General features: G+C 46.4%; 1 protein-coding gene across 1 annotated transcript in view; it reads right to left on the reverse strand.

The window, feature by feature from the left end:
- Window positions 1-4,546: 4,546 nt before the first annotated feature.
- Window positions 4,547-27,318, reverse strand: part of Pitpnc1 (phosphatidylinositol transfer protein cytoplasmic 1) — a 267,470-nt gene continuing 244,698 nt past the window's right edge. Inside the window, exons 7-9 of the mRNA XM_051158946.1 lie at window positions 26,331-26,486; window positions 19,481-19,544; window positions 4,547-5,110 (exon numbers count right to left, since the gene is read on the reverse strand). Of these exons, the coding sequence (XP_051014903.1) occupies window positions 4,794-5,110; window positions 19,481-19,544; window positions 26,331-26,486 (537 nt within the window). The 3' untranslated portion in view covers window positions 4,547-4,793. The remainder of the gene's footprint in view (window positions 5,111-19,480; window positions 19,545-26,330; window positions 26,487-27,318) is intronic.

Below are 27,318 nucleotides of genomic sequence, written 5' to 3' on the forward strand. Positions count from 1 at the left end.
ACAGAATGTAAGAAAAAGTAAATTATCAACAATAATAAATAACGGGGGAGGGGTGGGTGGGTGTCAACGACAGTACAGCCATAAGATGACATAGAGGGGTGTGTGTATGTGTGTGTGTGTGTGTGTGTGACTTCCATTTACATTGCTTGCGACTGCACGTTCCAACAACTTGGTCCTTTATCCGTGGCAGTGGTGTTTTGACTAAGTTAGCCAATTAAGATCTCAGCTCAGAAACGTAAACACCGAAATTGCACTGGAGAGGACACGTAAGAGGCAGATGGGTAACATCATCAACTCAAACGATCCTCTTCTTTTCTCAGGGACACAGTGAAACCAAAAGAGAGGCTAGAAATCCCAAAGACGCAGTTTCGATTTGGAAATGGAGAAAGGGGGAGGGCCTTGTCTAAGCATTTGTTAACATGGAAGTTACAGTCAGGGCTATCGTCTGGGCAGTTCTCCATCAATTCACATCCCCTTCCAGCAGGAAGTCCTTTGGAGCTTGAGCAGTCAGATAATCAAACACAGGCAGGTGTCACTGAAGGTAGAACACAGAAGAATACAGGTGCCTCGCGGCGTCAACGTGGGGTGACGGTGTGATACGTTGGTCTCCCCAAGAATGAAGAGCTTAACATAGTTTATTCATGTCAGCTTACAGGCCAGGCCAGGGTTTTATTTTTATTTTTTTCACCACCACGACTCACATGGCATATTGTCATCTCGGCCCGCTAGTCAGGCGACCAGAAAAGGAAGGAAATCGTTTAAGACACTTGCTCTTCCTTGGATCACCTGCTCGCAGATGGAAAGAATTGTCAACCCTATGCTGGCCAGTCTAAGCCAGCTGGCGACCTGCTAGCCCGCTGACTCTGAGATATGAAGAGATTAAGGAAGTGAAATGAGAAAATGTTCATAAACACATTAGCCCTGAAGTTTTCACTGATTTTTTTTTTTTTTTAAATCATGATGCCTCTTTGTTTACAGTTCATTACAGGCTGCAGAACAAAACCACAGGATTACTTTTGGGGGGTGTTATTGAGGGTTTTGTATTTCATTTAAAATTTTTTATTTATGCATTTATTTGTGTTTGCCTGTGCATGCAGGCATGTGTGCCTGTTTCTGTGTGTGTGTTGGTGTGTATGCCACTGTACACGTGTGGAGGTCAGAGGACAACTTGTAAGAACCAGTTCTTTTTTTCACTCATGTGAGACCTGGGGATTGAAGTCAGGTTGTCAGGCTTAGTGACAAGTGCCTTTGACCCTCTGACAATTTGACAGCCTTTGCGTGTGTGTGTGCATGTGCATGTGCGTGTGAGTGTGCGTGCATTATGAGTGTTTGTGTTCATTATATCCACAAATGAGCTAACTTATTTCCACACCCAAAAACAATGCTGACCTATACCCAGCAAATAAGTTAGCCCAGTCCCCACATAGATGCAGAGCCGCAACAGCAGAGTTTATAAGCAAGTCCACTAGCAAACTGGCAAGTAAAAATGTCACAGCTTCTCTCGTGCTCAGTTTTTCCTTTGTTTTCTCTTAAGATAGCTTGAAAGGAAATGCTCCTCGGAGGTGATTTTGGACAAACATCACTCAATGAGAATACCGCAAAACCTTCGTCCAGGAAAGCACAGACAAAGCGAGATGCCGTGCCACACCGAGAGCACAGGGACATTGCTATTTGGAAGCCACTGGGAGCAAAGACATGTACGGCCATTTTAGTAGCATCCACTGACATGAAGATGAAGAGGATTACACGCATGTATTATCCTACGGGTTAATATTTCAGTTTGGCTACCAGAGACTTAGAACTGGTGGTGTGTGACTTGCTATACTGCATTTAATATATATATATATATATACACATCTATAAAATGTACAGGTATAATACAATTTTGGTGCACAAAGTTGGAGGGATTTCACATGGCAGACAGAGGCACTGAGTTAAGGACTCCATTTCCCTCTCAAACATGCTTATTAGCAAAGTCAAGTTTCTGCTATTTTTTTTTTTTCTTCCTAAATTTCCATCATGCAGCCATTTTGTTTCTATCCTCACAAGAATTATTCCTGTTCTATGTACACTTTCAGCGAAGGCTTGTACCCCGCAACAGCAGATGCAGACAAAGCGAAACAACACTTAGAAATCAAGATTTAGAAAATACTGAAGTCATTTGTGTTTCGTGATGACTGGATTAAATATTCAAAGTAGTTAATGAAATATATCCCGACTCTCACCCCTTCCCTATTTGTAACACAGGCAAACTACATGTAGGCAGAAAAAAAAAAAAAAAACCAAACCCTAAACACACACGTGTCGGTTAAGAATCACACAACATAGGTTAGCGCTGCAATTGGCGCCGAGGGTGTTGGGCCAATTACAAAGGGAAGAAAACCCACGAAAGGGGAATCAGAAAGTAGCTTTTGAACATGAACCAGACTGTTGAACTTGACAATAGAAGCTGATGTAGAAAACGGAAAGTGGCACAGTACTAATGCCAGACGGGCTAACCACCTGCGCAAAATCAATCTGTACTCTATGAAAACCAAGGAGCCCACCCCAGCCCACATCAGCTTGCAAATGGTAAGCAGATACAATATACGATCCCCGAGTCTTCTGAAAGTGGAATTTTGCTTTTGGAAGCCAGACATTCCCATGGAGTACAGCCGCATGGAGAGGGAACCACTGAGAAGCCCAAAGGGTTCGAGAAAAGAGGACGTTTTCCCACAAGCGAGAGTCATGCTCCTATACTATGCAAAGACGGGCGCCCTACTGCGGTACTGTCGCCTTAAGGACAAGATGCGCTGTTACACTAAGCTGTTTGCGATTGCTTTCCTTGGAGTGCTGGGCATAAAATCCATCTATAGAAAAGGAAGTGATCTAGATACTCTAAGCACTTTGGCGCTGGGGCCAGCACCTGTGCCTTAGGAGAGGGCACCGACCCAGGAGACATTGCAGAATGTGGAAAATACCAGGGAAGGAGAACAGACCCCCACCCCCCCCCCCCGGCATCCCCTTTTTTTTCCTTTGGGATCTGTGTTGAGGGACATTTCCTTGCCTGAGGTTGGAGGTCACGGTCAGGAAGGCTAGCTAGGACATGGGCTCTGGTGTCCCCCAGCTAGCTCTTGTTAACGTTGATAATCTGCTCCCTTTCCTTGTGGGTTTAAAGGCAGTGAGGTGCAGCAGGACAGATCTCTCTCTCTCTCTCTCTGACACTTTGATGACTGGCCTTGCCAGCTGTCGGCCTGGGCTCTGATGTGCATTCCCACTTTCAGCAAGACAAAGGGAGGGGAGTGGGGTATTTATGACTATGCCTTTGTACAAACAGGAGTCTGTTTACATCCTACTCCTTGTCTCCTCCCACCTGGCTGTTTACTGGATTCCTGAGACACTGCCAATATTTAGACTGTTTCCTTTCTTTGCAGTGTTGGGGCCTAAGCCCAGGGCCTCACGCATGCTAGGCAAGAATTCTACAATTGAGCTACCTCCTGGTCCCCAAGATTTGGATTGTAAAGGAGGAGGATGAGAATAAGGGTGTTTCCTAAAGCCTGGTGGTGGGCAACCATCCCAGGAGGCACAGACATCCTAAGAGTAACCAGGAGGGGAGGGGGTCTCCTTTGCCTGGCTCAGACACCAGGCTTTCCCGACAGTGGCTAAGCCCAGGTAACCTAGTCCACTCTGAACTTCTTCACGTGGGAGATTGTCAATGAATTCTATTTAGTTTGGTGAGATTTCTGAGACTCATAATGAATGACGGAAGCTCACAGGTCAAGCTTTGTTGGTACCTACAGGGAAGATGTTTGTCTCACCTAGGGCTCTGGGGTTCTAAAACCTTCCACCCTATATCAGCTGTCGTCACAGTCATCCATGCAAGTCTGAAAAGATCTGAGAAGCCACCAGGGCACAGAAGGGGAAGCTAAAGAGACAAAAACAGATGGGCTCTTTATTAAATTTTGTGAAAAGGTATAAAGAAGTTATCATTAATGCACTTGGAGCCTCTAGAAGTTGGTCATTAAAATTTTCAAAAAAATTTAAGAGGTTAATTAGGCCCCAAATCCTGAGTCAGACTAATCAAAGTAGGAATATTGATAACAACTGGAATTCAAGTATTGGTGGTCAGCAGTCCAAAATTTAACAATTAGGCATGTGACACCTGAGAGTATTTTGTTTTTGTAGTTGTTGTTGTTGTTGAGAATTTCAGGTTTGATGGGAGGAAACTGACTTCACTATTTTATCACATCTTAAAAAAAAAAAACCAACAAACAAACAAAACCCAAAAACCCAGGTTCATGTTTTTTCATCTATTCACCTATTTACCATTGAGGGCCACTCAGCAAACTCATCAAGGTCCCCAAAACAACAAGGCTTCCTCCCTGGCCCACATCTAAAGGTGTAGATGATTCTGTGGGTTGGCTGTTCTCATGTAACCCAGGCTGGCCTCAAAATCTGTACATAGCTGAGGCTGACCTTGAACTTCTGATCTTCCTGCCTAGGTTTCCCGTTGCTGGGGATGGAACCTAGGGCTTCACACAAGCTGCAGAAGCATTCTATCCACTAAGCTCCGTCCTCAGCCTCTGCTGTTTCAGTCTAAGACTTCTGTCTCACATTCACTATGATGCTGTGTGGCACGCGTAGGGATTCTTGCTATCTTGTAAATTATTTAAACCACATGCACAATCCGAGATCAAGGAACACATCTGAATAAAGAGGCAGTCTTTTCCTCTATCAGAGGATTCTTAAAATTAAAAAAAAAAAAAAAAAGCCTCAAATGAAAATATAAGACCCAATAGGAGGTTCACGTGAAGTTACTCTGATTTGGGCCGACATGGCTTTTCAGAGGAGTGGACGCCAGGTAAATTCAGGGTGGCTTTTTTCTCTGGATCCGGAAGTGTGAGCGTCTCTGGGGCAGATTTTTTCCGGGGCCGGTCTTTGGGAATGGACAGAAATTCTGGGGCATCTGTGGAGAGAGGGGTGGAGGGGGCGCTGGAGGGGGCGCTGCGCACCGAAGGTGGCAGCAGGGCGATACTGGAGATCGAAATGGCGGGTGGGAAAACGCCGATTTTCTTGTTGGTGGCTTCCTGAGTGGCTCTTTCGAATTCCCGCACTTCATCCATTGTCATGTCTTCAAGGGGAAAAGCAGAGAAAAAAATAGTTACTGTTCAGATGTGCAAATGGGTTTATTTGCTAAATCTGGGGACCCTGCCATGAAGGAGACCCCCTACCCATCACAAACCTGAATTATCTTTGAAATATTAAACCCTTATTCCCGCGGCCTCCTCCCCCATCTTTGTTCCTGAGACACATCCCTGAAAAGAATATTTCTTTTTTGGATACTCAACCCAAGAGTTTTCAAAGGACTCTTCAGATTGTATTTAGAAATTACGGAAGTACATTTTATCTATCTAATTGCTGTGTGAGCATGGCTGTGTGTGTGGTGGGTGGGCAGGGGTGAGTGGAGGGGAGAGAACAGATTTTTCTGGGGGTTGTTTTTTTTTTTTTTTTTTTTTTTTTTTTTTGCCATTTGGGTCCTGAGATCACTGGGATGAGCTCAGGTTGTCAGGCTTGGCAGCGGTAGCTACCTTTACTCAACGTGCCATTTTATTAGCTCTATTAGTACACATTAAAAATATTTGTGAGTTCGAGGCCAGCCTGGTCTACAAAGTGAGTCCAGGACAGCCAAGGCTACACAGAGAGACCCTGTCTCGCAAAAAAAAAAAAAAAAAAAAAAAAAAAAAAAAAAAAAATGTGTGTGTGCGCGCATATATGTGTGTGTGTGTGTGTGGTGTATGGGTGCATATGTGTGGTGTGAGTGCACGTATGTGAAACCTGTTTTTTGTTTGGTTTTGGTTTTTCGAGACAGGGTTTCTCTGTGTTAGCCTCGGCTGTCCTGGAGTAGTTTTTTAGCCCAGGGTGGCCTCGAACTCACAGTGATCCTCCTGCTTCTGCCTCCCAAGTGCTAGGATTAAAGGTGTGCACCACCACGCCCGGCTCATATGTGCGCATGTGTGCATGCACCTCTGGGTACACAAGGCAGCCAGAAGAGAGCATCATGACTTTTCCCTATTCCTTTGGGGCAGGTCTCTCTCCCAGAGAAGCTGGGGCTCACATTTTCTGAGCCCTTGATCCTCTGACGACTTTAAGCCTTCATCCCATGAGCTAGAGATGCAGGCATTTGCAAGGCACCTGGACTATTACCTGGATGCTGGGAATCCAAGTTTCTGTCCTCACTATCACTCAGCACAAGTGGTTTAGGCTGCTGAGCCATCTCTCCAGCCACTTCAATTAGGGTTCTGAATTAGGATTCAAGAGGAGAGTGGAGAACCAGGTCCAGTGTGTGTGTGTGTGTGTGTGTGTGTGTGTGTGTGTGTGTGTGTGTGTGTGTGTGTGTTCGAGCACGCACACGTGCACATGCTGCTATTGTGGGCACGTGAGGCTTTTGAGGACTAGGGTCACATCCTCCATTAAAGCAATCTGTGGCCTTGACAACATCACTATCAGGTTTGGATCACAGAAGAAGCAGGTACCTTTCGAGGGTAAATTTAGGTGAAATACCAGAACTTCTCACCATTCTTATCCCCAGAACTTCCTTTTTGTACTCTGAAAAGACACAGGCTGTTCCTGCTATTCAGCAATAAATACCGACAATTGCTCACCCAAGAGGAAAAGAAAGTCATCCCTCAAGGGGGTTTAAAGGAACAAAGAAAGAGAATGAAAAGACAGAATCATTTAAAGGGGAAAAAGAACACCGTTTGGAATCCAACAAGTAAGTCAGAGAGGCCTTGAATACTACCTGCTTAAAAATTTTAATTGATTGGGACTGGAGACACAGCTTAGCCAGTAAGAGCACATACTGCTCTTCCCAAGGACCAGAATTCAAGCCCCAGCATCCACATCAGATAGCTCACAACCACCTGTAACTCCTGCCTCAAGGGAGGGCAGGTGGAGATCAGAGGACAACTTTTGGGAGTTGGTTCTTGCTCCCTGCCATGCGGGGCCCAGGGCTCAAACTGAAATGTCTGTGGCCTCTTGTTATTGTTATTAGGGATGACTGTCCGTCTGGGCTATTCCTGGCATCCTTTGGTGACGTTTACTTACTGGGGATAGAGAAAAACTGGTAATTGGAAATATCAAAATAGGCGGAAGTGAAGGCTTAGCCTTGGCGTAGGGTGGAGGCCTGAGCTCTCCTTATCTGCTTTGGTAGTGTATCATTCAACAACTTTAGGAACCCAGAGCGTGGTATGAATGTTAACAACACATGTTAATCATTATGTGTTCCCTGTATTGCTGGGGATCAAGCCCAGGGCCCTGAGCGTGCCAGGCAGGAGCTCTAACACCAAGCTATATCCCCACCACTGGGTTTTATAACATCTGAACAAACAGAACAACAAAACTTTTTTTTTTTTTAAAGACAGGGTTTCTTCTGTGTGGCCCCAGGTGTCCTGGAACTTGCTTCATAGATCAGGCTGGCCCTGATCTCAGAGATCTGCCTCTACCTCCCAAGTTCTGGGACTAAAGGTGTGTCCCACCATACTTTGCTCAAAAACCATTTTCCATTAAGTTAAATCTGTGACCATTTCCTTATGAAGTTATTAAAATTTCCTGAAAGAAAAAGTTTTTACAAAAGAGATAAAAATTACAATTGAGCTGACATAAAAGAAATTTATATAATTTTAAGAAAAATTATACCTATTAACTTGTCACTTGTTTTTTTTTTGTTGTTTTTTTCAAGACAGGGTTTCTCTGTTTAGCCTTGGCTATCCTGGACTCATTTTGTAGACCAGGCTGGCCTTGAACTCACAGAGATCTGCCTGCCTCTGCCTCCTCGACCACTGAAATTACAGGCATGTGTCACTGCACCTAGTTTAGGATATATCTTTTATGGGGGAAGGGGTTTGTTGTTGTTGCTGCTGTTGTTGTTTTGAGACAGGGTTTCTCTGTGTAGCCTTGGCTGTCCTGGACTCCCTTTGTAGACCAGGCTGGCCTCGAATTCACAGCGATCCACCTGCCTCTGCCTCCCAAGTGCTGGGATTAAAGGTGTGTGCCACCACACCTGGCAGGATATGTCTTTTAAAATTGAATAGCAATTATGAAAAATTACTTGGTTAACCAGTGGATGGACTGTTGTGATACTGGTGTTTCCAGCAGGGGGCAGAAGTGACACAGAGTACAGAATTTGGATTTTTTTTTTTTTTTAAACTCAAGTCTCTTTCTTGGAGGCTTTTGTAGCCTCCCAGCTGTCAATGAGACTGTTCTTTCTAATATATTAATTTTGCTTACTTCCTAGTTAACTTATCCATTCTCAAGGTGGTAAGTTACATTCCATTTAGCACCCATGAAGTTTATTGTTTTTCTTTTTCCTTTTTTTCATAGGCTCTTGGGTAGGTCAGGCTGGCCTCTAACTCCCTATGTAGCTGAGGATAACTTTGGATTTCTGATCCTCTGGCCTCTACTTCCCCAGTGCTGAGACTGCAGTTGTGCTACCCCCGCCACAGTTTATGTGTGTTGGGGATGAAGACCAGGGTTTGTGCACGCCTGGCACTTTGCCAAATGAGTGACATCCCTAGCCACTCATGTGGTTTTATTACTATTTATAAATAAAAAAAATTATTTTTAAATCTGTGTGTATATACACATGCACGCACACACATGCGTGCAACTTTGTGGAGCCAATTCTCTTTCCACAGCTGCTTGGCTTGTATGGTTAGGGCCTTTCCTGAGGAGCAATCTTGCTGGCCCATCCATGTGGTTCTTCTTTGTGGTCCAAACAGCCCCTCGACTTTAACCATCTTTTCATTATGATTAAAAAAAAAAAAGTAAAATTGTAAAAAAAAATTATAAATGATCCCCCATCTTATGAAATTCCAAAGAAAGAGGGCAACCAACATCGCAAGACAACCATCATGCTGATATCATGGCGACAATGGGTGTCTGCAGCCAAAGAATGTGGGGGACTCTCTGGAAGGTGGGGGTGGGGCGCATTCTAAGTTCTCCCTCTACCACAGTTTAATGCTAAAAATGATGAATTACAACAGAAAGAACGCTGGGCGTGGTGGCGCATGCCTTTAATCCCAGCACTTGGAAGGCAGAGGCAGGTGAATCGCTGTGAGTTCGAGGCCAGCCTGGTCTACAAAGTGAGCCCAGGACAACCAAGGCTACACAGAGAAACCTTGTCTTGAAAAACCAAAAACAAACAAACAAATAAACAAACAAAAAACCAGAAAGAACACATGCAAAGACCTGCAGCCGTAAGCATCCCGCCCCGCTCCCCCCCAGCGACCCCTCTGCTCTGAGACAAAGCCTCACATCGTAGCTCAGGCTCCAACTCAAGGCAATTCTTCTGCCTCAGCTCTCAGCCACCATGCCTGGAGTAGGCTCTGGAAATAGTTGTGCATCCACTGTCCCTCCCTCCCCTGTAGCTTTCTTTGTCTGGTCCTGTTTGTTTTGACATTCCTACGGGAAAAGGTAATCAGAAACAACGGACCATCCAGGAACGGTTTCCTTAAAGAACAGTCCTATCTTTAGAACAGGGAAAGAGGAGAGGTGAGGGAGGTATCTGACCAAAACCCCAGCAAACCTTCAGCCACTCTTGACCCAGCTTTCCCTGCAAAACCCATCAGATCATGCCACTGGGGGATGGAGGAGCCAAGGCGTGCTCAGACTCGCAGGCGCTCACATGCATCCAAGGGCGGCGTGCACCAGCCTGGCAAGGCACAGTCCACATCATGCTCTCAAAACTTACTTAACATTTCCAAAATGTTACCAGAAAATCTTCCAACTCTAAAGCCTTTGTCACAATAGCCACCTCTCAAAGTTCTGTAATTACATTTTTTTTGTTTTGTTTTGTTTTTGGTAGGGGTGGGGGTGGGGGGGGGGGTGGGGTGGGGGTGTTTTGAGACAGGGTTTCTCTGTGGAGCCTTGGCTGTCCTGGAACTCTTTTTGTAGACCAGGCTGGCCTTGAACTCACGCGATCCGACTGCCCCTGCCTCCCGAGTGCTGGGATTACAGGTGTGCACCATCACGCATGGCTATACTTTCTTTAAAAAAAAAAAAGGTTTACCATTTGATCGTTTATTTATTTATTGTGCATATATACATGTGTGTACACGTTCATGCAGTGCCTGGTGAGGACAGAAGAGGGCACTGGATACCCTAGACCTAGAGTTACAGGCAGTTGTGAGGAGACGAGGGCGCTGGGAACCGAACTTGGGTCCTCTGCAAGAGCAGCAAGTGCTCTCAACTGCTTAGCCATCTCTTTAGACTATAATATTCTCATTTCTTAAAGAACCAAAAAAAAAAAAAAAAAAAAAAAAAAGCAGCAGCAGCATGTAGTAACTGCATTCCGGACTTTTCAAATATCTCACAAATATTATTCTAGGGCCTGGGCATGGCAGACAAAAAGTTCAAACTGTTCCCAGAGAGGTCGCAGTTCTGGCTGAGACCCACACAAGGACTTACTGATTAGGTCTTTGTTATCTGTTCGGCATCTTCATTAGCACGACTGGTTGAGGGATAACTATATTTAAATTCTGGTATACACCATGCAATCAGCTCTCAGTAATGCGAGGCTGTCAATAACCCAGGGCTCTCTAAGGCCTTTGCTAAGTCCCCAGCCAGACTGACTGTGCAGCACCCCTAAATCTCAGCTCATCACCCCTCCACCACTCGGCACCACTGCTGCTTAGTCTTGAGATTAGCCTAAATCAAATAGAACTGACTGAGTAAAACAGCCCGAAAGAGTTCTAGAAAGCCTTTCAGAGCCCAGGAAACCTAAAACAGCCCATGAGGGAAGCCCTCCACAGAACACAAGCGTCAACTATGCCTTGAAAGGCTCGGCATTTGAAGCCAGGCACAGTGGCGCACGCCTGTGATCCCAGCACTCGGGAGGCAGAGGCAGGAGGGTCTCTGAGAGTCTGAGGCCAGTCTGGTCTACCAAGTGAGTCCAGGACAGCTAAAACTACACAGAGAAACCCTGTCTCGAAAAACCAAAATCAAAAACAAAAAAAGCAGAAGCTTTGATCTATTTTACATTTGACACCCGCTATCCCAGCTATGTTACTTCGTGATTGGTGCCTTCTGACAGGCTCCACCAAATGCTTCCACCCTCTGTGTTCTGGGTTTTATGATTGGGTTAGCCATGAAGTTAAGCCACTTTAAAGAATGGAAAGATCTGGAAGACCCAGGTGACTGACACAGCCACTCAAGAACTCAGGGGGCATCTTCACCCACAGTCTCTGGGAGAGGTTGTGTTTTCACAGAGGGCTAGGGGCCCCCCGCATTCTCAGGAGCTGACAGATGGGTTTCTGTGTCTGTTTCCCACAGGGTGGGCAGCGCGCTTTGAACAGTCTACATACACTGGTCTGTGCATGGCCCTCTATGTCATCCACAGTGGAGGAGTGCTGATTGCAAACTTTTATGTTGGTTTGTTCATGCATGTTTTTCTCGTATTCTCGGACATCATCCATTGTCATATCTGAAAGAAGTCAAGACGTGGGCAACTGCCGTTATTAAACACAAACTTTAATGGGGGACACTTTAGGGAAAGATGATAGCTCTACAGTAGGCTTAAAAAAAAAAAAAAAAGCAGGTGACTGACTAACTTTATGGGGTAAATCATAAAGTTAGATAAACCAGCCAAAGAAAGGAGTAAGGGCAAGAAAGTTAAGGGTGGAAATCGTTTAGGGGTGAATCTTGGAAAGTGGGTGGTGAAAGTGTTAGCGAGTGGGCTATGCACAGCGTGAGATCTCCCAAAGCTGTCTTAGAAGATCTCTTTTTGGGGCCAGAGGGGCCAGGTGTTCTCGGTTTCATACTTACCTTCAGGTGGAACTTCCCAGAGGGAACTAGGGCAGCTTAAAGTTAGTGCATCTGACAACAGCAAGGACACTTTCATTGCTACGGTTGGAGACAGGCTGTGGAGGGCAGACCCAGTGAGTTCACTAGTGTGTGTGTGCGAGAGTCCGTACAACTCTCACATGATGTGTTTTTTTCACATAGAATAGAGGGGGCCAGAAAGTGCCGGTCTTTGAGTCTAGTCTAACAGCTTGGAGACGGCTGGCACTATTCCGCCCAATGGTCTATAAATACAATGGCATACAACACCGTGTTTGGCTAGAATCTACAATTTTTTTTTTAGTATTTTAGGATAATGAGCTCCTAGTCCATAATGGTTTTCAGAGGGAGATAGTTTTGTGACAGTTTCTGGTTGGGAGAGTGGTGGGAAGTGTTTTAGTGGCATCTCTCTAGTGAAGGGGAGGCTGAGATGCTGTGGAACATTCCATATGCCAGGATCCCCAATTCTCAACAAACAAAAATCTGATTCCAAATGTCAATAGTGACCAGATTGAGAAATTCTGGCTTCATTCTTGCATATTGACACTTGGGAGGCTGAGGCAGAAGGATTATGGCTTCAAGGCCAGCCTGAGCTACATGAGACTTGTTTAAAAAACAAAACAAAACAAAACAAATTGGGCTGGAGATCTGGCTCAGTGAAGAGCACTGGCTGCTCTTCCAGAGGACCAGGGTTCAATTCCCAGTGCCTACGTGGCAGCTCAAAACTGTCTGTATTTAATTCAGCTAGGGGATCTGACAACCCCATACAGCCATACATGCAGGCAAAACACCAATGCACATAAAACAAACAAACAAACAAAACTCAAACACCTCAGACAAAAACAAAATAGCAAGCCAGGCATGGTGGCCCACACCTTTAATCCCAGCACTCAGGAGGCAGAGGCAGGCAGGGCTCTGTGAGTTCAAGGCCAGCCTGGTCTACAAAGTGAGTCTAGGACAGCCAAGGCTACACAGAGAAACTCTGTCTCTAAAAACCAAAACCCAACAACAACAGAAAAACAAACAAAAAACAAAAAAGCAAAAACAAACAAACAGAATGAAAACCAAGAAAATCTCCCTTTTTAGCAAGTGAAATGCATAAAATTGATATTTTATTGGTCCCACTGTAAATGTTCCCTTTGTATTCCTCTCCACCCCCAACCCTCTTGCTATTCTGATTTATTTTATCAGCTATTCTCCCAGTCCCACAACCCTTTATCGCTGCCCTGTCAGAATTTCATTTCATGGCTTTTCACCAACCAAGAAAGTCTGAAAAGGGGAAAAAGAAAAAAGAAAAAAGAAAAGGAAAAAAAAAAAAAAGAAAAAGAAAAAAAAGAAAGAAAGAAAGAAAAAGAGGCTGCACTCTCTACCCCATCACTGACTGGCTTAGTGGGGGATTTGCAGCTTGCATTCCAGCTGGAGTTTTTCCTTAAGTATTTTCTGCATCACATGGCCTGATTTTTAGACCAATCCGAGTGTCATGTGAGGTGCTCTTTGCTTCCAAAGGGCAGACCTGGAGTATGGCTCAAAATCTAGGCCTGGGCTGTTTCATTGACCTCACGATGCCCTTCCCAGCCCTGGAATCATCCATCAGAAACGCTGTCCACAAGCAATGTAAGTAGAGAGAAGAAGGCTAAGCGGCAGGCCGGCCAAGCAGGAGCATGCTCTTCTTTTAGAAAACAGGTTATTGACAAGCAATCAGAGAATGCTGCTTTAGGGCAAAGACAGAGGGTCCTTAATCAATCAATAATAACACATGCCACAAGACCAACCCCCATAATGTTAATGACTGATTATCAGTATTTCTTAAACCCAAAGACACCTAGAAATGAATACAAAGAGGTCCCAGTCAACTACGAGTTTAAAACTGTACACGTCATTAACCACTTAATTGGGAAAACAAAACACGGGGAAGGCAAGGAGCTTGCTGTCTCACTCTCCTGAATCTCCACAGAAGAGTCACTCTCTATCTGTGATCAGCTCATTGTGAGGGGAGGACTCCACCCAGGGTAGACTCTGGACTCTCAGAGCTGGGTCACTTTCAGGGAGGCAGGAGGGGGTTGAGTGGCAGAGACGATCTGCCTCGTTCAGGGAGAAAAGTAGAGAATATCTCAAGGGACTGATGGTACCGCATGATTGACAAAAACAAAAACATAAGACAAAACAAAAAAGAAGAGTATTTAATCCTGGTAGGAAAGGTCCTTGGTATATTTAAAAACATTGAAGGCCGCCGGGTGATGGTGGCGCACGCCTTTAATCCCAGCACTTGGGAGGCAGAGGCAGGCGGATCGCTGTGAGTTCGAGGCCAGCCTGGTCTACAAAGCGAGTCCAGGACAGCCAAGGCTACATAGAGAAACTCTGTCTCAAAAAACCAAAACCAACCAACCAACCAAACAATGCCCCCCCCCCCCCCCCGCCAAAACACTGAAGGCTTCTGCTCTCTCTCTCTGTCTCTGCTCTCTCTCTCTCTCTCTCTCTCTCTCTCTCTCTCTCTCTCTCTCTGTGTGTGTGTGTGTGTGTGTGTATCCCAGGGGGACCCTGAACCTTTGATCGTTTTACCTCCACTTCCCAAGTGCTGGGGCTACATGCCAGGTAAGCTGCCAACTAAGAAAACCTCTAAATCTTGAAATCCTCACATTCCATAAATACATATAAATATGAGGTAAATAATTCCATCAGTCCTCTTTAGTAATTTATGGAGATCCTAATTAGGTGAAAAAGCCCCAGTTTGGGTTATCTGGTTAAATGTATTGTACTGTCTTTGCAATGGATATTACCTCAAAATCCGCAGGCAAATCTATTTTCTAGAAAATTCAATTGCATGTACCCAATGACAGACTTATTATTGATTGATCTTTCAGTGATCAGAGTAACTTCTAGCAATTCCAGTTCAGAGCTCTTGCCAGAAACAAATGCTTTCTGAGGTTATCAGCCAAACTTTTTTTTTTCCCCAGATAGGGTTTCTCTGTGTAACCTTGGCTGTCCTTTCTCTGCCTCCCAAGGGCTGGGATTAAGGCTTGCATCACCACCACCGGGCATTCAGCCAAACTTTTTTTTTTTTTTAAGATTTATTATGTATACAGTATCCTGCCTGCATTTACAGCTGCCTTCCAGGAGAGGGCACCAGATCTCACCATAGACGGTTATGTGGTTGTTGGGAATTGAACTCAGGACCTCTGGAAGAGCAGACAGTGCTCTTAAACCACTCGAGTCATCTCTCCAGGCCTCAGCCAAACTTTTAAAGTTTTTTTTTCCAAACACTTATTCATTCATTCACTCACTCACTCATTCACTTACTCATTTGTGCGCGGGCGTGTGTGTGTGTGTGTGTGTGTGTGTGTGTGTGTGTGTGTGTGTGTGTGTGTGTGTGTGTGTGTGTGTCCTGGGTATTGAAGTCAGGTTATCAGGTTTGGAGGCAAATGCTTTTACCACTGAGCCATCTTGCTGGCTTTCAGACAAATTCTAAATGCAAGAAAGCCTTAGGTGATGACCTGTTTTAGATTTTGAAAGGCTGTAATTTAGTTTTCTTTTTCCTTGTATGTGTGTGTGTGGTGTGTGTGTGTGCAGCGTAGGTGTGAATATATGCTTTTATATGTGTAGCTATATGAAGAGGAGACACACACACACACACACACACACACACACACACACACACACACACACAATCAGGGTCTGACCAGGAATCCTGGGTCCACTGGAAGATGCTGGCACGGCGAGCCCAGCCACCTTGTGCTCATCCCGCCCCCCCCCCGCGCCCCACCCCCCAGCCTGAGCTTCCTTCTCTCCTTGTCAGACCTTCCCTAGGGATTCTGGCTGACTTCTAAGTCACTTCATAAGACCGTTTCATCTACCAGCCAGAACTCAACCTCCCACACACTTTTCTTTTTTGGTGGAAAGAGTCAGGTTTTCAAAGACATTCATGAGGTCCCCCTCAGTCATAAGGGTCCCTTGTGGCAATCTTCTACGTGCCTCTCTGAAAATACTGTCAGATTTGAGGAGCAAATCCGTGCTCTTGGTGAAGCTGGGCTGCTATTTTTATCCCGCCTCTCCTCTTGCCCCATCTCCTCCTGCAAAGTGTTGTGGCTCCGGCTGATTAGTGTTCTAGTCAGGCACGGAGGCTCGGGGCTCGAGGAGAAGAGAGACCAATCAGGGCTTTGGGAAGCAAATGCACCTCCTCTCGTGTGGACATGGAGCTACTTTACAACGAACGCGAGCAGAATGAAATCTGCTTAGGGAAACAGTTTCGTGACTTCCAAGAATGCTGGCACTCGTGAGAGATGCAGAAATAAATCCTTGGGTGAGAAAAGATCACCATCCTGGACAATATCTTTTTCTCCACTCATAATTAGGCACTGGAGATGGGCGGGGGGAGTCTAACTTGAAAGGGGGGGGCAGCTGAGAGTGGGGGTGTGCAGAGTTTGTCCTGGATGGTACTTAAGGATGGACAGTGTGCACTGCCCAAACAGGGAGCAAAACAGGCCCCAACAATAAAGCACCTGCTGAGTCTGCCCAGAAGGGGGACCCTTTTCTAAGGCATCTGTTTAAAGAGGTGTTGGGGGCAGGCACTTATTTCTTCTTCTAATTCTCATGAGGCACTAGAGCTTAGCTGTTGTCCCTAAAGACATCTCTGATTCTTCTAGTCTAATCTATTTTGAATGAATTATTTAAGCCATCCTTGTAAGCCAATCTGCCTTACATCCCAGGCTGGGAGCCAATAGTTCCGAGTCCTGCTGGCTTCTGGGACCACAGTGGGCTCTGGGCCTGAGAATGCACATCTCTAACAAATGCCCAGAGGATTAGGAAGCTGCAGGTCCAGGGATCTTGCTTTGAGGATCAGACCTGTAAACTGTGGCTCCAGAGGTGTCACATGGGACCTTGACCATGTTACTAACAAGGGCCTCCCTGAGCCTGAACATGACCAAAGGGAAGAAGCAAGCCCAGGCAGCCAGGGTTATCCTGGCTCGGACTCTGCCACGGTTGCCACACGCCCACCTGTCTGAAAAGGTCCACAGTTCCCGGAATGGCCTTGAATCAATGAGTGGCTAAGGAAACTTTCTGTGGCAGGGCCCTCTTCTATTCATTTAATTTCCTGTGAGCCTGCGTCAGGTAATGAAAGAGCCATTGCGTTCCAGGTCAGTGGCTCAGCTGGCCAAGAGTCTACACCAAATTGGTGGTGTGGTTCTCAGACCCTTGCCGCCTGAAAAGGCTTCTTGTTTTCGTTGGGTCTGTTGCTGTGGACACAGCGGGTGGAGACCACTCTCCGGCGCTCCGATGGTCTACGTCCACCAAAGCCTACGCCTTCCAACCTCAACTTAGACATAGAGAGGATTTTGTGATGAACAGACTCCACGACTTGTGAACTGCCTTCCTAGTTCCTCTTAAGTACACAGGAATTCTTAAAGACCCTTCGACTGGAGAGCCCGTGTTTCATCTAATATATCATTTTAGCTCCAGGCTCCCATAATAATCTGAATTCTGGAGGAACGTTGGGAATCCTAGGCAAGTCTCTCTTTTAATTAAATGCCCCGAGTCATCACTTCTTTGCTGCAGGCTTAGCTGAGATGAAAAGTCAGGGGCCTTCTTCCATATTCCCTCACTCTCATTTTGTTTCTCCTCATTTGTCTTTTCTCACGTTTTTTTTGAAAAATGTTTTTAAGAATTATTATTGTATATGTTTGCACAGTATGTGTATCATGGTATTTGTGTAGGTGTTAGCAGACAATTTTGTACAGTCAATTTTCTCCTTTCACTTTTTTCCCCCTGAGACAGGGTTTCTTTGTGTAACCTTGGCTGTCCTGAGCTCACTTTGTAGACCAGGCTGACCTCGAACTCAACAGTGATTGGTCTGCCTCTGCCTCCCGAGTGCTGGGATTAAAGGTGTGCGCCACCACGCCCAGCTTCTCCTTTCGCTTTTAATTTAGGCTCTGGGATAGAACTCAGATTAACAGGGTTGGCAGCAAATGCATTTACCTGCTGAGCCATCTCACTGGCCCCAAACCACGACCCCCTCTTTTTTTCAAGACAGGGTTTCTCTGTGTAGTCCTGGTTGTCCTGGACTCACTTTGTAGACCAGGCTATCCTGGAATTCAACAGACAGTGGCCTGCCACTGCCTCCCAAGTGCTGGGATTAAAGATGTGCGCCACCACGCCCGGCTTTTCTTTCTTTCCTCTCTCTGTCTCTCTCTGTCTCTTTCAGTGTATGTGTTTGTGAGTGTGTGTGTGTGTTGTTTCCCAGTAAACAAAAACAAAAACAAGAAAATAAAAGTACCCAGAAAAATAAGGACCAGAGGAAATAGTCCCAGGATATGCTCGACTGCCCGGTCTCCTAAAGGAACAGGTCTCGGAGACTCTTCCCGACAGCCCAGTGTACGAAGAGCATCCTGTGGGCATGTGACACAATGATCTAAGCAGGGATGGACATTTGGACAAGCCAGGGAGAAGCACTTACTCTCTAGCGGGTGCAGATCTGGGAAAACAGAAACATAAAACGAAACAGACCCAGTCTACAGTCCAGAGGACCATGCCGTTTAAAGTAGTGCTGAGGGCTGGAGGGATGGCTCAGCGGTTAGGAGCACTGGCTGCTCTTCCAGAGGTCCTGAGTGCAATTCCCAGAAGCACATGGTGGCTTACAACCATCTGTAAAGGAATCTGATTCCCTCTTCTGGTGTGCATGAAGACAGAGCACTCATAAAATAAATAAATAAATAAACAAACAAATAAATAATAACTTCTTTAAAAAGAAAGTTTAGAATGTAATCTTAAAACAAAAACAAAACAAAACCCCACAGTGCCGAGAAGCAGCTGGTGGCATGAGTGACCAACATCATCCTCACCTGTTCTGTCCAGTGGAGCCTTTCACTTTAAGACTGAGGAGGGGGTCGGCTGCTGCTGTGGAGACTGAGGGCATGAGTGGAATAAGGGTGGAAAAAGACCAAAATACCATCTGGGTAACACCCAGGACAAATAATGTGACTTAGGACGACAGACCCATACAGTCAGCTCTGTCCCAAGCCACTGCTTGGGTGTGCTCACTTCTATCTGTAGTCAGGGACACAAGCCACCCGATGACCGATTCAGACACTGCAGAGGACTCATGCCCACACCACTGCAGTGCTAAGCATCCAGGGCAGGGTGGTGCAGTCATCACGGTACCCAGCAAACCTTGTTTTCATTTACTGACAAACCTAGGAAGGGCATTAACAACAAAATCCCTAAAACGCCAGAGCGATACTTTCAATTAGGGTTATCGAGGCACCCGCACTTCCGTCTGTCCTTGACATCTCGGAGAACTTGTGTTTCGAGTGTTCCCGGCATCAAGGGGACTGTTACTCAGTAAGATGCTGCAGATAATGTTGAAGTTTGGGATAAATTAGGATGGGTGTGAAATCCATCCCGCAGAGAACAAGGGAGTCCTGTGTGTCTGTCAGAAGAGCAGCGAGCACACCAAGGTCTTACTCGGTCAATAGTTCTGTGGTTATTTCAGACCCAGCTCCTACAATTACATCTGTATTGGGCTCACCGGACAGAGCTATTTCCAATACAGGAAGCCGTGGCCTGCCCTTTGCTGCTGTCCTCCTAGGTTACACTTGAAGCTGGGTGTACTAGAAAAGCCAAGTCAATGTGTTATGAAACTGTTCTCCAAGTTATTTTGGGCCATCTGACTTACCGTACCACTCATCAACCCACGCGAAGGCCTGTCTGTGTCCAATCAGCAAGATGTCTCGGACCACCTGAAGAGTAAGAGACAGAGGTTGAAATAATAGCAGGTGTGATCGAGTCTTGGGGCGGGGTAGCGCTGGAGACACAGCTCAGCGAGTAAAGTGCTGGCTGAATTTGGATCTTTAGCACCCATGTAAAAATCACCTGTGTTGTGCCAGGCGTGGTGGTGCACGCCTTTAATCCCAGCACTCGAGAGGCAGAGGCAGGCGAATCGCTGTGAGTTCGAGGCCAGCCTGGTAACAATGTGAGTCCAGGACAGCCAAGGCTACACAGAGAAACCCTGTCTCGGAAAAAAAAATTACCTGTGTTATGTATGCCCATGACCCCAGTCCTGGGGAGAGTGGATATGGGGGTTCCCCAGGTGCTCTCTGGCCAGCCAGACTTTCCTGTCAGTCAGGCCCAAGCTTAGTGAAAGAGCTTGTCTCAAAACATAAGCTGGGTCAGCGAGACAGGGAAGAGGGTAAAGGTGACTCCTGCCAAGTCTGCCTGAGCTCAGTAGCTGGGTCTCAGTCCATAGAAATGGTAGGAGAAGAAAGCAAATTTCTGAAAGTTGTCCTCTGACCTCCTCATGTTCCATTGCACTAAATGTCCTCCCCACACCCAAGGGAATCAATAAACAAAAGGTAGTAAAATAATTTAGGAGAAAATTTAAAAAGCTGGAGAGAGGAAGAGAGGGAGAAGAAGGGACAGAGGGAGGAGGATGGGAGGGAGGGAGGGAGGAAGGGAGAGGGAGAGGGAGAGAGAGAGAGAGAGAGAGAGAGAGAGAGAGAGAGAGAGAGAGAGAGGAGAGAGGAGAGACAGTAGGATGTTGACCTCTGGCCTCCATTAGAGCATGGAGTAGCTGGGCGTGGTGGCACACATCTTTAATCCCAGCACTGGGAGGCAGAGGCAGGTAGATCCCTATGAGTTCGAGGCCAGCCTGGTCTACAATGGAAGTCCAGGACATCCAAGGCTACTCAGAGAAACCCTGTCTCGAAAAACCAAAATAAATAAATAAATAAAAATAAAATAAAATTTAAAAAAGAAAGAAAGAAAGAAAAGAAAAAGAGCACGGAGCGCACAAGTGTGCTCCCTCTTCCGTACATACACAGATAGGCCCTGAATTATAATGATAAAATAAAATAATAAGAATATTTTAGGTCAGCTTTCTTCTTTTGTTCTTTCTTTCTTTCTTTTTGAGACAGGGTCTTTTTCCCTACCCACTCACCCCAACTTTGGTTCTTTGAGACAGGGTTTCTCTGTCTTGGACTCACTTTGTAGACCAGGCTGGCCTTGAACTCACAGAGATCTGGCCACCTCTGCTTGGATTACAGGTATGCGCCACTGCTCCCGGCTCATTGCAGTTATCTCTGAGTGTGTGTCCAGGAGCTAGGATTGGTTCGTACACATCTTCAGCCTGACTCACAGGGAGGATGGAGCCATTCATTTACACTGGGCACATGGGAAAGGGCTGATTGAGGGCAAGCACTAGGGCTGGTGACAGAGCTCAGAGGGGAAAGGGACCTGCTGTGCACACTGGCAATCTGAGCTCCATGTCTGGGACCTAGGGTTGATGGAGAGAACCAATTCTTGCGCTCTGATCTGAAGCATGCTGTGGCACACTCACTGGCAATAACAGTAAATAAACACAGCTTACCAAAAGAGACGAGGAAACACCTTGCCTGTGTATGCCAGCCTGCGGTGCCAGCACAGTCAGATGGAAGGATTAAGAACTGATGGCTGCCAAGGTCCTCCGAATTGGGAACCATCTGTTTTTCAGACAAGTTTTCTGGTTTTTGTTTTTGTTTTTTTTTTTTTTTGTTGTTGTTTTGTTTTTTCGAGACAGGGTTTCTCTGTGTAACCGTGGCTGTCCTGGACTCACTTTGTAGACCAGGCTGGCCTCGAACCCACAGCAATCCGCCTGCCTCTGCCTCCCGAGTGCTGGGATTAAAGGCGTGCGCCACCACGCCCAGCTCTGTTTTTTTCTTTTTCTTTTTTCTTTTCAGACAGGGTTTCTCTGTGTAACCTTGGCTGTCCTGGGCTCGCTTTGTAGATCAGGCTAGCCTCGAACTCAGAGATCTGCCTGCCTCTGCCTTCCAAGTGCTGAGATTAAAGACACGTGCTGCCACACCTGCTGCCACCCAGCTTTCTGTGCGTTTGTGTGTATGGTGTGTGTAGTGGGTCGGCAGATGTGCACGCCTGTGTGGAGGTAAGAGCAGGACATCCAGTGCCTTCCTGTTTTGCTCGCTGCCTTGAGGCAGGGTTCCCCTCTAACTCCAGGCTGACTAGACAGCTAACTCTCAGTCTCTTCCAGTCTCCATTCTCCAGCGCTGGGGTAAAAGGTATGTGCAGTCGGAACTCAGGTTCACATACCTGTATAGCCCACAATAGTTTCTTATAGGGAAATTGGGACAGACGGCTTAAAAGAAGAGAATAGGTATAGTTTGTGGGCACATGTAACGCAACTTATGTACTTTTATTTCATGGGACACCTTTTCGTTCTGTATAAACATGCTATGTGTGAGCGCACTTACCAGTGTGTGTATGTGTGAGGTGGGCTGATGTTGGATGCAGTTTTCTGTTGTTGTCCACTTTCTTTCTTTAAACTTTTTTATATTAACTTTGTGTGGGTGTGTGATGGCACATGTGTGTGACAGCTGGAGGACATCTTGCAGTAGTCAGTCCTTCCCGCATATGGGTCTTGTGGCTTGAATTCACATCGGCAGGCTTGGTGGAGAGTTCCCTACCCAAGGAACCATCTTGCCAGGCTTCATCTTATTTTTTTGAGGCAGGGTCTCTCATTGGACCTGGGACTCACTGGCGGCTACACTGGCTAACTAGGAAGTCTCCAAGGGTGCTCATGGCCTTGCCTGCCCCAGTACTAGTGCTATCAGACACATATATGCAGTGCCGTGCCTAGACCCAGCTTTAATGTGGGTGCTGGGGATCTGAATTTACGGCCCTGCTGCTTGAGCGGCAAGCACCATACCTCATGAACCATCCTGTCAGCCCATAAATATTCCTTAATACATTCTTGGAAACTCGCAGACCGCCTCCAGCAGTCCTTCCTTTCTTCTTGCCAAACAAACCCAGTGATTGTCAAAAACCTCTCCTGCAAGGCTGGAGTGTGTTGCGATAAGCCGAGGGTTTTAATTGGGTGGATTTTCAGAAACAAGGGAAGCGTTTCTAATGAAGTGTTTATCCCTCGAGGCCTCTGGGTATCTGTTGAGGTCCTTTCATGATGTGCAAGTGGAGACATGTAATGAATCTGAGAAACACCATGCAACCGTACACACTCGAGTGCTGACTGTGGCAAATGCGCGGGAATCAAAAAGAGCAGCATCGAGGCGGCCGCAAATCCACCCAGTCGTATTCAGCACGGCACAGCTGTGGCTGGCAATGAGGCTTCAATAATGTGTTAATGACTAGCTTATGAATACCACCCCCCCCTCACTGTGAATAGATTCTAAGAAACAAAGGTGTTTAGAAAAAGCCCCCCTCCCCCCAGTACTTTCCACCCATGTGAACAGTCCCCCATTAGTGGAACAGGTGTGCTGGGTGAGGTGGGGGAAATGGGGGGTGAAGGGGCAAGGGGATGCGGGGCAGGGGATGGGGGGCAGGGGGTGGAAGGGCAGGGGTGGGAGGAGGGTGTAATACTTCATTTAGTTTGGGATTAGAAGTGGAATGCATATGACCAAAGCATCACTCTCTCAGGTGCTTTTTTTTTTTTTTTTTTTTTTTTAAAGAAGTGGGTTTTCAAACTGGGTGTGGTGGCGCATGCCTTTAATCCTAGCACTCCGGAGGGAGAGTCCAGGACAGCCAGAGTGCCACAGAAAAACCCTGTCTTGGGGGGTGGGGGTGGGGGGAAGCCGGTTGTGGTGGCGCACGCCTTTAATCCCAGCACTCAGGAGGTAGAGGTAGGTGGATCAATGTGAGTTCCAGGCCAGCCTGGTCTACAAAGCAACTCCAGGACAGCCAAGGATAGACAGAGAAACCCTGTCTCGAAAAACCTAAAAATAAATAAATAAATTTTAAAAAAGAAAGAAAGAAATGGCTTCTCAGAACTAGCCAAAGTCATCACCAAGGAAATAAACAAAATTAACTCTGGGCAATTTAAACATGTTTTGTGAGCAAAAATAAGATGCATGACCACACAATAATTCTTTAGTTAGAGGAGATCATTCGTGTGTGTGTGTGTGTGTGTGTGTGTGTATGTGTGTTTGTCTGTGCCTGTGTGTCTGTTTGTGTAGTCTACCACAGGCGGGAAGGAAGGAGGCACGTGGGGTGGCACACACCTGTAATTCCAGCACTGTGCACTCGAGGCCAGCCTGGGCTGCTTGAGACCCTGCTTCCAAAGAATAAAAACAGGACCAGGAGAGTTGGCTCATCTGGTCATGGCATTTGTTGCTTTTGCTTTGGAGCTGGATTTGACTCCCACCTACCTAGGCGAACTACCTAGGCAGTTCACAGCCACCTACCTACAACTCTAGTCCCAAGGATGAGATTCCCTCCTCAGACGCCCATGGGCACCGGGCATGCTTGTGGTACACAGATGTGCATGTAGGCAAAACACTCATATGCGCTAGGCGTGGTGGCGCACGCCTTTAATCCCAGCACTCGGGAGGCAGAGGCACGCGGATCACTGTGAGTTCGAGGCCAGCCTGGTCTACAAAATGAGTCCAGGACAGCCAAAGCTAACACAGAGAGACCTTGTCTCGAAAAACCAAACCAAACCAAACCAAAAAACCAAAAAACTCCACTTATATGCATAAACCTAATTTTTTTTTTTTTTTTTTTAAAGAACAAAAGCAAAGGAGAGGGGAAGAGAGACTCGGGAGAGAATGGAAATCTGAATGAGCGGACTAGGCAGATGTGGGGTTTAGGCTGTGTGATTCGTCTTCTTGCTCAATAGCCAAGGTCAGGGCACACACAGAAAGAAAACCAGAGAGAGGTCTCTGTGCTAGTAAGTTATAACCAACAACTCCACACAGTCAAGAGTCACCTGGGGAGGAAGCCTTAGTGAGGAATTACCCAGATCAGGCTGACCTATGGACATGCCTGTGGAGAGTTTTTCTTTTTCTTTTCCTTGAGACAGGGTCTCACTATGTAAGCCCTGGCTGGCCTGAAATGTGCTTTGTAGACAAGGCTGGGCTCAGACTCACAGAGATCTGCCTGTCTTTGTCTTCCAAGCGCTGCAATTAAAGGGGTACACCCCAGTGTGAAGGAGTTTTATTAACTGCTTTAATTGCTGTGGGGAGACCTGCTTGTTCTTGGTTTTGTTTTGTGTTTGTTTAGGACAAGGGCTTACACATCTCTTATAGCCCAGGCTGGTCTTGAACTCATAAAACTAAGGATGGATATGAACTTCTGTTCCCTCTGCTTCCACCTCCAGAGTGCTGGGATTATAGGTGTGTGCCACCAAGAGTAGTTTATGTAGTAGTGACACAGAACTGCATACATGCCAGGCAGATAGCTTATCAGCGGAGCCACATCCCAATGCCTGTGACATTGGGAATTATTTATATAATTTTTAAACTTTCTTAATTTACTTTTTTTTTTTAAAAGACAGAGTTTTTCTGTCCTGAAACTTGCTCTGTAGACTAGACCAAGTGCCCTTGCCTAGCGGTAGCCTAGGCTGGCTTTGAACTCAGAGATCCCACATGGTTTTGCCTCCTGAGTGCTAGGATTAAAGGCATGTACCACCACTGCCCAGCTGTTTAAGAATTTATAACATTTGGATTGGAGAGATGGCTCAGCTGGTTGAGAGCACTGGCTGCTCTTCCAGTGGACCCGATCTCAATTCCCAGCACCCACATGGCAGCTCAAATCTGTCTGTAGCTCCAGTTCCAGGGATTCTGACGCCCTCACACAGACATACATGCAGGCCATGCACCAATAAACATAAAATAAAAATAAATCAAAATGATAACATTTATTTATTGTTGTGTGTGCACATGCTCACATGAGCCTGTCAACACGTGTAAGGAGGTCAGAGGATAACTTGTGGGAGTCAGTTCTCTCCTTTATCTTGTGGGTCCTGGGGATTGAACTCAGGTCGGCAGGATTGGCAGCAAGTGCCTTTCCTACTGCGCCATTCTACTGGCCTGTTTATCTATCCAGGTATAAACGAAAGCACTTACAGAGGGCACTGCTCGGCATCTTGACTCATTGTTTTAGAGTCATGTGGAAAAGAGTCGTATTTGAGTCCTTGAGGAAATGGGTGTCATCGTCAAATTAGCTCCTGTGCCGAAGCTAATCTGCTTTCCAAAGTGAGCACCTGGTTAAGACCTGAGCTCTGGGGCTTGTCTATTGCTCTTCGGTAAGGGAACAATGAACTGAGAAGCGCTGAAGTGCGTCTCCTAATGGGCCCACAAGAAGCTCTTGTTCTGCCTCTCGGGGCCTCCCCTACTTTTGGTGCCTACGTATGCAAGTTCTTCCAAGGGAGAATTATCCCTGGGAGCCTTGCCTGGAGATAAGCCTTCTGGCCTCTTGCCAAGTGGCCCTGCCTAGAGGTAGATTAGCCTGATTGGCAAAGCAAGCTGTGCATTCTGTGAATCCCATTTCCCAGATAGATTCTACAATCTGGGTGTGTGTGTGTGTGTGTCCCAGAATGAGAGGTGACATATAATACTGCCACACTGAGAAGTGGGAGAAAATTAATACTCATGTAGAAAATGCATTTTCACCTCAAACATATTTTCTGGATATTAGTATTTGGTACCAGGTCAGCCTTGGGGCATTTAGTATCACATCTCCTGCTAGGCAATGGTGGCAGTAGTGATCTTGTCCATATCCCAAGGACCGGGTCAATCACTCACCTTGTGCACAAACTGTTCCACTCGTGTCTGAAAGCCCCACACCTCAAACTTGACGGTCACCAGCTTGTACGAGCACATGATGGGCTGATGGTTATCTCGCCAGCCTTCTCTGAGCTGCCCTCGGCCTGTCTTCTCAGACTTGAAATGTTTAGGATCCTAGAAAAGAGACACCGAAGGAACAGCTGTGTTAAAACCTTACAGCCGTGAGATCGCACAGGCCTGCCATCCCAGCCCTTGGCAGGCAGAGGAAGGAATTCAAGACCGTCTCAGCTACATACTGAGGCTGAGGCCAGCCTGGGCTACCTGAAACTTATGAAATGTCCAAAACCCACGTAGACAGAAAGCAGACCAATGGTTTCTAGGGACTAGAAAAAAGGGAAGACTTGTGGGGACTACCGACAGGGACATTGTTTCCTGGGAAGAGGAAGAAAACATGCTGGGGAGGCCCGAGGTGTCTCAGCAGGTAAATGCACTTGTCATGCAAGCCTGGGTATCCTTCCTGTAACCCACATAAAAAGCCTGATGTGGGGTTGCTCTTCCAGAGGACAAGGGTTCAATTCCCAGGGCCCACATGCCAGCTCACAACTGTCTGTAACTCCAGTTCCAGGAGCTCTGATGCCCTCACACGGCAGGCAAAACAATACACACAAAGGAAAGATTAAGAAAAGAAAGCCAGGGCTGGAGAGATGGCTCAGAGGTTAAGAGCACTGACTGCTCTTCCAGAGGCCCTGAGTTCAATTCCCAGCAACCACATGGTTGTTTACAGCCATCTATAATGTGATCTAATGCCCTCTTCTTGCCTGCAGAGCACTGTATACATAATAATAAATAAGTCTTTAAAAAGAAAAGAAAACAAAGCCAGATGTGGCAACGAGCATCTGTAATCCCAGCATACCTATAGAGAGGTGGGAGGCAGAAACAGGACAATCAGCTGGATGCTCCAGAGCTAGTAACCTGGATTACATTGCTCCGTGGAGAAAAAGAAGAG

The sequence above is a fragment of the Acomys russatus genome, chromosome 16 (assembly GCF_903995435.1).
Source record: "Acomys russatus chromosome 16, mAcoRus1.1, whole genome shotgun sequence".
Classification (NCBI taxonomy): Eukaryota; Metazoa; Chordata; class Mammalia; order Rodentia; family Muridae; genus Acomys; species Acomys russatus.